Source organism: Equus przewalskii, chromosome 3 (assembly GCF_037783145.1).
Source record: "Equus przewalskii isolate Varuska chromosome 3, EquPr2, whole genome shotgun sequence".
Classification (NCBI taxonomy): Eukaryota; Metazoa; Chordata; class Mammalia; order Perissodactyla; family Equidae; genus Equus; species Equus przewalskii.
Window position 1 is genome coordinate 59837097 of NC_091833.1, and position 12497 is coordinate 59849593.

At 44.4% G+C, this 12497-nt stretch overlaps 2 protein-coding genes across 4 annotated transcripts in view; both read left to right on the forward strand.

Annotated features, from left to right (window-relative positions):
* SCARB2 (scavenger receptor class B member 2) overlaps positions 1 to 6729 on the forward strand; it is a 68654-nt gene extending 61925 nt beyond the window's left edge. Inside the window, exons 11-12 of one of the 2 annotated variants that reach the window (XM_070612770.1) lie at positions 2341 to 2499; positions 3961 to 6729. In XM_070612770.1, the coding sequence (XP_070468871.1) occupies positions 2341 to 2499; positions 3961 to 3999 (198 nt within the window). In that variant the 3' untranslated portion in view covers positions 4000 to 6729. Of the gene's footprint in view, positions 1 to 2340; positions 2500 to 3954 lie in introns of both variants that reach the window. The other variant, XM_070612769.1, reaches the window with a different exon arrangement.
* A 4538-nt stretch (positions 6730 to 11267) lies between these two features.
* The window catches only part of NUP54 (nucleoporin 54), a 28654-nt gene continuing 27424 nt past the window's right edge, over positions 11268 to 12497 (forward strand). Inside the window, exons 1-2 of one of the 2 annotated variants that reach the window (XM_008537201.2) lie at positions 11268 to 11672; positions 12292 to 12453. In XM_008537201.2, coding sequence (XP_008535423.1) covers positions 11606 to 11672; positions 12292 to 12453 — 229 coding nt within the window. In that variant the 5' untranslated portion in view covers positions 11268 to 11605. The remainder of the gene's footprint in view (positions 11673 to 12291; positions 12454 to 12497) is intronic. The other variant, XM_008537203.2, reaches the window with a different exon arrangement.

Genomic DNA, 12497 nt, shown 5'->3' on the forward strand with positions numbered 1-12497 from the left:
GACCATACTGTAGATACAGTTTTAGAGCTTTTTTTTTTAAATTTGGCATTATATTGGTAGCCACGTTTATAAACTTTTGAAGGGTTTGTGATTACAGTTCTAAGACAAGGCTTTTATTGTTTGATAGGAAAAATTCAGGCAAGCTTTATCAATTTACAGGACCTCCTGGGTCATCACGGTTATTGTCTGTGGAGAGGGGTGTGAAAGCAGAGCTTGTTGAAAATGAGGAATGGCCCTGTTCTGGCAGCTTCTCTTCCTAGTTGTGGCATATTTGAAGTCCCCTCCACCCCATCTTCTGCTCTGCTTTTTGTTGAAGACTAGATTTGGTCCTGGGAACGATGGAATGAAAGCTGTGCTTTTGGTGCCTCCTAGAAGTACTTGACTTCTCTCTACTCTAGAAAAATAAGACATTAGACCTGGGAGTGGGCTTGGAGACTCTTCTCCCATCTCCTTTTTCCAGAGGCAGAAACTCTGACCCTGATGGACTCAGCCATTGATTGGAAGAAGCAGCCCTGGAACCCACCCTCTGCCTCAGTCTGTTGCACATTGAGTCTAAATTAAGCTAAAGTCTCATCTGTTGCGTGGAACTTTTATGGAATTAAGCTTTCCAGATATCTCACCCATGACAGTTTAAGGTGATAATACCTTTGCCTTGCATACAAAAAGTGCTGTTAGAACATTTCCTTGGTTGTCAACACCCTCTGGAATTCTGGTTAGCCTCAAGACTTCCCTGAATACTTTCTATCTAGACCTTGGTCCTGATTAGTATAGATCTAAACAAGAGAGAAATTATACTTTTCCACATACCATTGTTAGAATGTTCCATACATTCATTCATTTAATCAGCTGACATTAATTGAGCACCTACTGTGTACAGGATGCTCTACCCACTATTGAGGTGACACATAAAAATCTTGCCTTCAGGGACCTCATAGTCACAAGGAGACAGACAGGTAAACAGACAGTTAGAATGCAGAGTGTGAAGACAGTGATGGAAGATTTTAGAGACTCAGTGGGAAGCACATAAAGGGGCCTTTGACTAGGCCTGAGGTGGCTGGAGAAAATTTCTAGAAGGAAGTTATGCTTAGCTGGAGTTTGAAGAATGAGTTGGAGTTATCTGATACAAAACAATGATACTATCTCAATATTTCTGAATATTTTCCCTCCCTTTTCCAACCTGTGTTTTTCTCCAAAGAATTATTTTATTGCATATGTATTATTATTTTTTATTTTATTGAGGTCATAATAGTTTATAACATTGTGAAATTTCAGGTGTACCTTATTATTTGTCAGTCACCATATATATGTACCCCTTTACCCCTTATGCCCACCCCCCCAACCCCCTTCCCCTCTGGTAACCACTAATCTGTTCTCTTTGTCCATGCGTTTATCTATCTTCAGCATATGAGTGAAATCATACAGTATTTGTCTTTCTCTATCTGGCTTATTTCACTTAACATAGTACCCTCAGGGTCCATCCATGTTGTTGCAGATAGGATGATTTTGATTTTTTATGGCTGAGTAGTATTCCATTGTGTATACATACCACATCTTCTTTATCCATTCATCAGTTGTTGGGCACTGGGTTGCTTCCACGTCTTGGCTATTGTGAATAATGCTGCAGTGAACATAGGGGTGCGTGAGTCTCTTTGAATTGCTGATTTCAAGTTCTTTGGATAAATACCCGGTAGTGGGATAACTGGGTCATATGGTATTTCTGTTTTTAATTTTTTGTGAAATCTCCATACTGTTTTCCATAATGGCTGCACCAGTTTGCATTTCCACCAGCAGTGTGTGAGGGTTGCCTTTTCAACATTTGTTGTTGTTTGTCTTGGTAATTATAGTCATTCTAACAGTGTAAGGTGATATCTCATTATAGTTTTGATTCGCGTTTCCCTAATGATAGTGATGTTGAGCATCTTTTCATGTGCCTATTGCCCATCTGTGTATCTTCTTTGGAAAAATTTCTGTTCATATCCTCTGCCCATTTTTCGATCGGGTTGTTTGTTTTTTTGTTCTTGAGTTGTATGAGTTCTTTATGTGTTTTGGAGATTAACCCCTTGTTGGATAGATGATTTGCAAATATTTTCTCCCAGTTGGTGGGTTTTCCAACCTATTTTGAGAGGAAAACATCTTCAGGAGCAAAGGGAAGATGTGTATGAATAAATGCCTCACCTGGCTGCTCTAATTTATGAATGGATTTTCAGTATGTCTGGTTTGCTAAGAGGAGGACATACCCAAATTATGTTTAATGATTTGGAAGGAAGATATAGAAAGAAACTTTACCCCCTGGATATTTAGTAATCAGGGGAATACTATTTTCTTGCCTCCCCGCCCCAGAGTGTTCTCATTGATCAAGAGACTGCGAGTCGGCTGAAGTCGGTAATTAACACCGCTTTGATCATCACCAACATCCCCTACATTGTCATGGCGCTGGGCGTGTTCTTCGGTTTGATCTTCACCTGGCTTGCATGCAGAGGACAGGGATCCTTGGATGAGGTGAGCAGTGGCTGGAGGACTTCTCCCTCACTGGATAGCGTTCCCTGAGGAATTCAGCTGTGCCTCGAAGGGCTGTCAGCTGGCTCATTCGGGTGGATTTTGAGATTTTATGCTGGGCGCAGTGATTTCATGATTACTGCTGGACCAAATGAGGAGCAAGACAAGTGTGTCAAAGAAGGAAGGGTGATAGAATGGGACTGCCCAGTACTGGGGGCCCTCTTGGTGGGAATGAATCCCTGTAAGCTTTACATCTTTGAAAATAACCTGAAAGAAGAATATATTACAGCTGAGCACCTGGGCTTCAGTGTCAGACTGCCTATGTTCAAATCCCGGTTCTGCCACTTTAATAGCTGGGTGACCATAGAAGCTGTGCCCTGGTTTCTTCATCTGTAAAATGGGATAATAATAGAGCCTCCCTTAGGAGTTTTTCGTGAGGAATAGGTGATGCAGCATACATAAAGCACTTGGCCCAGTGTTGGCGTTTAGTGAGAGCTCAGTAAACATTAGTTATTTGATACAACTGCTCCAAGATTAGAGAGCATGGCAGCGAGAGACCTGCTTGGAAAGAATCCTTGATGTATCAGAACACACCTGCCACTGAGTCATCATTGCATATTGAATGATTGGCGCAGGGGGGGTAGTTACTTTCCTGGAAGGATGGGAACAACCCCAAATGGATGGGATAAACAGAGTCCGGTTGGCCTCCCTAAGTGACCAGCAGGCCAACCTAGGGGCCTAAATACCTTCAATGAGCCTTTTCTGTAGAAGCCTTACTTAAATTCTCAGCAGTTTCCCTTTTTACAGCAAAGGCTTTTTGTTTTCCTCCTAGCTGCCTCAACTGAGTGTCTGAGGCAAATGTGAAGTAGGAAACGAAATAGGCGGAAACCATCTGAATAACATTAGCTCGGATTTCCATGCCTTCCACTTTCTTCCATTGTGTCTCCTAACCATGGCCGTCACGTTAGGTGTGAGGCACCTATTTTGCCATTCCCATCTGTGGATCTTACTTCCAGTCTGACACTGTGCAGTCACTGAGATTTTCACAAGCACAGAAGAAAGCCCATGTCCATGTTATTACTGCTCCTACAGTTAACCGTCTTCACGTATTCAACAAAGCAATTATTGAGCACCCACCACCTCCAAGACATTGTTCTCTGGTAGGTTTGAAACTAGGAAGGAGGGGAATTCAATAGAGTGTGATGAGGGTTATAGTCTGGGTCAGCACAGTGAGGGTGCTGCTCCTGCACTGGGCAGGGGGTGGTCAGAGCAGGCCACCGCGAGAAGGTTGGCGCTAAATGTTAAAGAAAGAGCAAGAAGCAGGCTGAGAGAAGAGAGAGGTGTGTGGGATGACTGCCTTCCTGTCACTCTCCTCCTTCCACCACTGCCCTCAGCTTTTCACATCTGCGGACAAGTTTCTGACGTGACACCTAACTTCGCTGTCCTCTCTCTTCTGAGTCACAGGGAACTGCAGATGAAAGAGCGCCTCTCATACGAACCTAATCACGGCCAGAGGTTGGTGAAGGAACCGTGTGAGCTGTCCTCGCCTGAACCAGGACGTGGGGAAACTGTCTGCGTCCTCACAGGCTTGTTGCCTCTTGTAGAGAGAAGGCGAGAAGACCCAGAGCTGGCAAGTGATGAGAGCATTCCGGCTGGAATTAAACTACAACAGGCTGACATGGTTGGCCATTAGGCTTTATAAAATCCTGTGGTCCCTCACAAATTGTTTTGTTTTTCACTGTCTAGCAAGTATTTAATAAACTCTTGTATAGTAATATTTTTTGTTGTTGGGTGCTGGTAGCTCCAGAATTTTGTGACCACTGTTGTGGTTAGAATGTCTTTGCATCGCTTGTTAATGCTACTTGGTCTAACCTTATTCACTATGCCTCCTCGTTCACCAGACTTTGTGCTTAAAATACATACATACCATTTTATGTTCTGTTCCTCCATTCATTTCATCCTGAATGCAGAAGTAAATGAGAGTTTGGAACCCAGGGTAAAATGGTAGCCTCAGTTAGTACATCATTCAAATGCAGCTGATTTAGTCTTTTAAAAAATTACATATTTCATTTCATGCTAATCTTTGGTTCGAAATTCCTCCAGGAAAATGATTCCGTGTTCCGACTACTTTCCTATGGGTAGGAACCCACTGGGGCCGGGCTTGGGTGGGGGGAGGTGTTTGGTGGGGGGTGCCCGTGAGTTGATAGTTGATTAAAAAACCTGAGGATTTTTTACTTGTAGTTTTGTGAATTGGGAGAATGCATATATAATGTTGGTGAGGACAAGTACAGATATTTCATAGAGAGTAGAACTAAATGCTAGTTATGACATTTGTGGATAGTTTGTTATTTTTTTTAGTCAAAATGATCTTGATGTGTGGAAAGGTGTTTGGAGAATGTAATCAGCCACTGATTCCCCCCCATCACCCTTGCCAAATACGATGCTGTAGTAATTACAATACTATTGAGTGATTATTTGTAAAATTATTTATGAATATGGGAAATCCATCCATCTACAGCCTAAGTTACATATAAATTTCAGGAAGTCTGACCACACTGAAGAGACATTTTTTGGGGGGCAGTCTTCTTGGTAACTTTGAAATTCTTTTTATAAGTTGTTCTTTTTTCCTCAGACTCAATGTTTTCTGGCTCCCTGTCACTCACTGTATAGAGACATGTGTCCTATACTTCCTGTGACAATCATTTTGCTGACAGAATAATTTTCAAATACTGCACAGAAAGTGCTTTAAAGAAAGGTCCCTTTAAAGAAAGGACCAGCATCAGAGCCACCTCTCTTCAGAAGACCTCTTGGCTATCAGTGTAACCTAAGTCAGAGGATTGGGAACCATCCTATGTCACAGAAGTCACGCATATTTAAGGGCATTTTCTTTGATTCTCCAAATTCACTATTCATTTTTGATTGAGAAATCTATACAGTTATCTGGCAAAGTGCTCATAGAATTTCTTAACTGAATCATTCTATGAGATTTTTTTAAAAAGCTGGATTTCATTGTAAGCAAATGAAGAAAAAAAAAATCCCTGGATTTCACTAACGTAGCTTCTGATCCCAGGATGGAGGTAACGAACCTTTTAGTTTACTTGCCCTGATTTTCCTTCTCTCTACGCTAACGCAACTTGTGATATGTTTCCCTTCTTCAAGGGGCAATTCATTAAACTCTCAACTTCTCTGTAAATTAAGATAGAACCTATAGATACCCTAAATCACCAAAATGTGAGAAACTGAATCAAAATATTTTGTCTCTCAAATATCTAGATTTTTTTCATTTCTCAATATTTAACTAGATAACTAGCATATTTTATTCTTCTATGCATCCACTTATCCACACTAATAAAACTGATGAGCCAGTGCACACCCACTGGTTCGTCCAGTTATTAGGATATAACTATCTAAGGGAGAAATCTTTGAATACTATGAATGATAACATAACAGCTAATGACGTACACTTTCAGACTGAATCTCACACAGGCAGGGAGACCAAAAACATATTATTTCCATATCCATGTCATGATTCTTAATATTTACTTGGCTTGAAAATACATTTGATATTTTCCTTCTGCAAGTCTGTGGCAAACCCATAAACTGCTGTCAAGATTATAGATTAGTTAAGAAGAAAGAATGTACCTATTTGGTTTTACATTGAAAATAACAAACTATTCCTCATGCTCATTCTCTTGGAGCCATTCTCCTGGAAAGGCCCTCAAAGTCTTTGTGATTGTCAGGATTGTCGCAGTCACAGAATACGGGCGTCCTGTACTATGATACTCAACTTAGGGAGAAATCAAGTCAGAGAGAGGTTACCTCACTTCTCTCAGGGAAAACTGAGAGTTGAACACAGGACGGGAAAATGGGCTTTGCCACTTTTAGCTCCAGACTTCTCCCGCTAGACTTTATTCCTTCCTGTTCTAGAAAGATCACTAACGGTCAAGTGGAGCAAGTTCTATACGACTAACCCCTATTGGGGTTTTTACTTAAGGGAGGCTAATTTTTTTATTTAAATTGCCCAAGATATGAGTTCTGCAGAAGGTGACCTTCATACTTGGCGCTCTAGGCATTATTACTGGAATTAATTGCTTGTGGCTATTAAAGAGAATACTGACCAGAATGCTCTTCATGTAGCTTATATAGTTGGTTCATTTCATGTGATTCTTGATATGTATATTTCTATCCTTAATGCAATGAATGTTTCACTAATAAAAAAAAGTTTATATGAAATTGTACTGAAAATCGTATGTTATGTCATCAGAAGTGCAGTTTTCTATGGGGTTTCATTTGAAAGATGCCCTTTGCCCTCTTGTTGGATGCAGGCCTGAGTTACATCCCCCGACCACTGTTGATTTCAGCTTTGCTGTGGTGGACGGTTTTAGGCAGCCTGCCAACACTACCTCAAGCAGGTCCCACACACTCTGCCTTTTCTGCCTCAGGGCTTTCTCCAGGTCCTGGAAGCCCCTCAAGAGCACTGAGGAGTTAATGTCCCCAGGGCAACGCTCAACCAAAGGGGGCAGGAGGCAGCTGATAAATGTCTGAGTCCTCAGAGGAACAGTTCTCAGGCTAATTCGACATGGTTCCTCAGCTAGGATTGCCCACAGTGGGAACCGCGTCCTAGTATCATTTCTTCATTCCCTGTCTCACTCTCCCTGCCCCGTCGCTGCTGCTTCCTCCCAAATAACTAACATCCTTATTCAGATCTGCCTCCAAGTAAATGCAAACTAACTGCAGACAGTCCACCCAGCAGGGCTCGGCAGGACCAGAGAGCTACTGGAGAGGTACTGGACTTTTGTTTCTGGTGATGTTTGGACTAAAGTTATTAATACAAAAAATTTAGATTACCTTTAAAACTTTTCTCATCCCAATAATATTGCATCTTATGTCTGAAATCAGAGCAAATCCAGATCAGTCATAAAATATCTAGCTCAGTGTTACAAATGTCCTTATGTGTTAAGGACTCTTGATCCCTAGCAAATGTGCTTCGTAGGAATCCCAAATCTGATTTTAGTGTCTTATGTCATAAGAGAAGCTCCTTCTATCTATTTCTGCTTCCTCAAATGTACGTAGAGACACCTGGAACTTTCTGACATACCAAGTCTAATTATTTCAACTCAAAGAGTAAGAAAAGTCCAGAAAATAGATTTAAAAGAATACTAACAAGGGGTGACATGTACTGCCAGGTATTAAAGCATATACCCATGAACAATAATTAAGAAAGTGTGGTATAGGGTGCGTGGTATAGATTACAAAGTCCAGAAACATGGATACACATTTAACACAAGATACAGGTCCCATTTCCAACAATAACTATAGTCTCCTTTATTCAACTAACATATTTTTTATTTTTAAACCTTTATTGAGGGATAATTTAGATACTATAAAAATTCACCCATTTTGAATGTACACTACAGTGATTTTTAGTAAACTTACTCAGTTGTACAGTTTTAGAACATTATCTCAATAAAACCCCTCACGCCAGTTTACACTTAATCCCCATTCCCACCCCCAGCCCTCGGCAACCATTAACCTACTTTCTGTCTCTATAGATTTGCCTTTTCTGGACATTTTATATAAATAGAATTGTACAATATGTAGTCTTTAGGGCCTAGCTTCTTTCTACACTATACTTACAGTGTTAAACCAATTTTATTGAGCAGCCACTTTATGCCAGGCACTATAAACGAGGCCACTGGTGACCAAAAAGAGACATATAGATCTAATGGTTTAGTGGGGGAAACAGACAGTAACCAAAAATCATCACTGTAAAATTTCAACGAAGTTTCATGATGCTCTGGTAACATTCCTAGTTGAGGGAAGGCTTCCCCGAGGAAGTAACATTTGGCTGAGATTGGAGAGTAGGTATTACGAGGAAGTAACATTTGACTGAGATTGGAGAGTAGGTATTACTTACGCAAAAACATTTCAACGGAGGAAAGAGGATGTGCCCAAGAGCAGGAAGGAGAATGTTTACAAGTGACTGAGAAAATGATTGGCTGGAGCTCAGAGGGAGAAGAATAGTGGGAGATAAGGCTGGAGAGAAAGGCAGGGGTCAGGTCATTGTTGGGTCTTATTAAGCCATGTTAAAGATTTTGGTCTATTTTTGACCAAAGGGAAGCCACTGAAGTGTTGTAAATTGGGGTGGGGTGGGGGAATGGGAGACATGACAGGTTTGTTTAGAAAGACCCACTCTAGCTGCAGGGTGAAGAAATTGGAAGAGAGTCAACATGGATGCAGGACGTCAATTAGGAGGCTGTTGTGTTGGGTCGTCCCTTTGGGGTCCCCATTGGCAGGTAAGATGGATCTTATCTGGGTGTCATGCAGTAGCCTCCAGGGTGAGTTCCACAAAGCCACACTGTGGGTTAAGTAATGGGTTTTACTGGGGAAAATAAAAATTTATAGGGCCAGGACAGCTAGAAAAAAGAAGGCACAGACCCTCCATTCTCCTGTCATCCCATGGAGAAGCAAGCCAAGAGCCAGAGCACTGTTTGGTCTCACTAAGAAGAACATATCCACCTTCTAGACCCCCTTTCTATAGGGCAAGTGTGAAGAAGCAGTCTTGTCAAAGGAGGAATACACAAGCTGCTGAACAACAGGCAGTTTGGATTTGGGGTGATAGTGGCTTATAGAAGTTGTCCAGGAATGCCAGCTGCCCATGGAATGTTATCATCTCTACTGCTGGGGTGAAGACACTGGTTCCAGGGGATCTAAGCCTGGATGCAGCCCCCTCCTCTAGGAGAAGGGAGAACCCCTAGCCACAGCCAGCTCATTCTCCAGGCAACCCAGAATGAACTGCTAAGGGCACAGTCCAACAGTCCCGCTCGTTGCACTGCGGCGGCTACTGCAGTGCCTAGGTAGGGACTGGCAAACCTTTTCTGTAAAGGGCCACATTGAAAATAATTTTGGCTTTGCAAGCCTCTTTGTCACAACTACTCCCCTCTGCTCTGGTATCACGAAAGCAGTCATAGCACGTAAACAAATGGATGTGTCCGTGTTCCAATACAGTACACTTACAAAAATGGCAGCAGCCTACATGTGGCCTGTGGGCCGTTGTTTGCTGATCCCTGGTCTAGGCAAGAGATTGTGGTAATTTGAACCAGGGAGATGGCAGTGGAGATGAGGTATTTTAGAAATATTTTAAGACAAAATATGTAAGACTTGGAGATGAATATGGGAAAGGCAAGGGAGAGGGACATGTCAAGGAACTCATTCATTCATTCCACAGTACTGAATAAGGGTCTGTCGTGGGGGCAGGCACTCTGCTAGCACTAGGGATACGACCAGCAAATAAACAACCATTCCTCGCCCTCATGGAGCTTACAATAAATGGAGAGGGCGAGTGGGGTGGGGGTGGGGGGCGTGATAAATAGGTGGTGGTAAGTGCTAAGATATTCAAGTAGCCAGAGTGACAGGAGTGGGATGTGCTATTTCAGAAAGGGTGATCAGGGAAGGCTTCCCATCAAAGGAATATTCTCCTACCCTTTTACATCCCTGATCATTCTCCCCTTCCATCCATAATTTCTGCGATTCTGCCCTGCTGGTTCTTCTCCCATTCCTCTGGCCACTCTCTCTCAGGCTCCCTTCATGGCTGTCGGCTTGCTCTGTCTTAATACTGGCGCCCTGCCGCAAATTCTTCTCACTTGATCCTCTCTCCCTGACAATCCCATTGACTCCCTGACTTCAACTGCAATCTAAACCTGGGCCTCTCTGTTCAGCCTCAGCCCCATATATCCAAACACCTACTGGATATCCTCAGTCAGGTTGTCCTCAAATACAGTAAGTAAAGAAAGGAACTCATTTTTTCTCATCTTCTTCCCAAATTCCCAGTACCAGGGCATGGCATCACAATCTACCGCGCTGTACAAGCCAGAAACCGGGGACTCCTGCTAGTCTCCTCCTTTCCCCTCGCCTCCACATCCCCTCAATCACAAGTCCATCGGCTCCTCAATCTTCCTGCCTGCTGTCTTCATCCCAATATCAGCGCTCTCGCTGGCACTCCTGCAGTTACCGCTATTAGCATTACTTAATTTTTTGAATAGGTAACCCACTTACATTTTCAAAAAGCATAAAAGGGATTTCTAGTGCAAAGTCTCCCTCCACCCATCTCCTTGCCACTCAGTTCATCATCCCAGAGGCATCCGACGTTATTCATTTTTTAATGTATCTTTCCAGGAATATTTTATACAAATACGTGTATTTCTTTATTCTAGCCCTCTTTTTTTCCACCAAAATTGCAGCAGACCATATACAGTGTTCCAAATTGTGTGTTTTTCGTGCAATTTACCTTTGAGATCTTTCTTTTCGGTACATAAAGAGCTTTACTCTTCTCATTTCATGGCTGAATAGTATTCCTTTGTATAAATGCAACTATTTAAGCAGACCCTTATTTGCTTCCAGTCATTTGTTATTATAAACAATGCTGTAACAAATAATCTTGTATTCCATAATTTTGCCAAATCATTTATAAGATAAATTCCTAGAAGTAGCATTGCTGGGTCCAAGGATATTTTTAAGTATGGCAGATACAACGGCTTTTTTGTTATTGTTTATTTTTATTAAAGTTATACAAGCACATAGATTAAAGAATCAACTCTACAAGGTTTCGTATATAAAAAAACTAAAGAGACATAATTCTCAGAGGCACCTCTTTAGCCTTTTTTCTAATTTGCCCTCCGGACGGCAGGCTGCCTCGTGAATCTTCGTGTGAGCATCAGCCGCCGACCCTCCGGCACGGAGGAGGACTTCGCTCCTTCCTCCTGTGTCTTCATGACACGCTCGTATCCAGCCTCCCGCGCAGCTTGTCCAGGGGACCTCCCTGAGCCAGTCATTAAGGGCTCTCAGGCGGCACGCCCCCGCGAGCTTCCCAGCGTTCCAGCCGGGGGCGCTCCACGCCCCGCGAAGCCGCAGAGCCCCGGAAGCTCGCCGGCCAGGGGACGTTCTCCCTCCGCCCTCCACCCCTTACGCTTTCCTTGCGTTCCATCGCCTCTTAGGCTAGGCCAGAAAAGAGGCGGAACTTCGTGATCCGGGGGCAGTTTCCTCGCCGGACCGAAAAGCGGAGTGCACCGAGTGTCGCGGGAGGAGCGCCTTGGTCCCCTGCTCCCGCGACATGGCCTTCAACTTTGGGGCTCCGTCGGGCACCTCGGGCACCGCTGGAGCCACCGCGGCCCCCGCGGGTGAGTGCTCCCAGCACCTTCTCCCGGGGAGGAGGGGAGGCCTCTGGTCTGCCCCCTCGGCGCGAGACTTGGCTGGAGGACCCTGGGGACTCGTGCCCGCGCGGAGACTTTCGGGGCTTCGGGAAAGGGCGGGCGGCGGCCCTCAGGAGGCCGCGGGGGACTCGAGGCCCGCCCTGGGGCTCGCACGGCGCGCGGGGGACCCCCGGGGCACTGTCGTTCCAGGGCTCGCTTCCCGCTGCCGGGGAGGCGGACTCGGAGAGAGCGGCGGCGGCTCTGCTGTCCGCGGGACGGAGACCGCCCTGCCCTCCCCTCCGCTCGGCCGGCTCCCGCCGCGGGCTCGGCGAGGATGGGGCTGCGGAGCCCCGCCGCTGCCCTGCGGCTGCCGCCGTCCTAGCCCGGCCCCTGCGGCCCTCGCGGGGGGACCGCCTGCTCCGGCCTCCTGGCCCCGCCGCTCCCGCGGTTACCCCGTTGAGAGCAAGTCAGGGTTTGTCTTTGTTCACTTCTGTGAAACCTCCTGCTGACTCTTTCTAATCCTTCTCGCTTTCTTTTCTTTTTCTTCTTCTCCCTCCACCCTTTTAAAATTTTGTTTGTTTGTTTTTTTTGCCTACACGCCTATCAGGATTTGGTGGGCTTGAGACTGCCAACTCCACCGCCAGTGGGTTTAATTTTGGGGGTTTCGGATTAACTGCTAATCCTGCAGTGAACTTTAATATTGGGAATTTCGGTGTTTCTACTACCTCGGCGACTCCGTTCAATTTTGGTAACAGTCTGGCAAGTGCAGGTAGATACTGCGGGTCGTATGTGTAACCAATGTTGGGAGCTGGA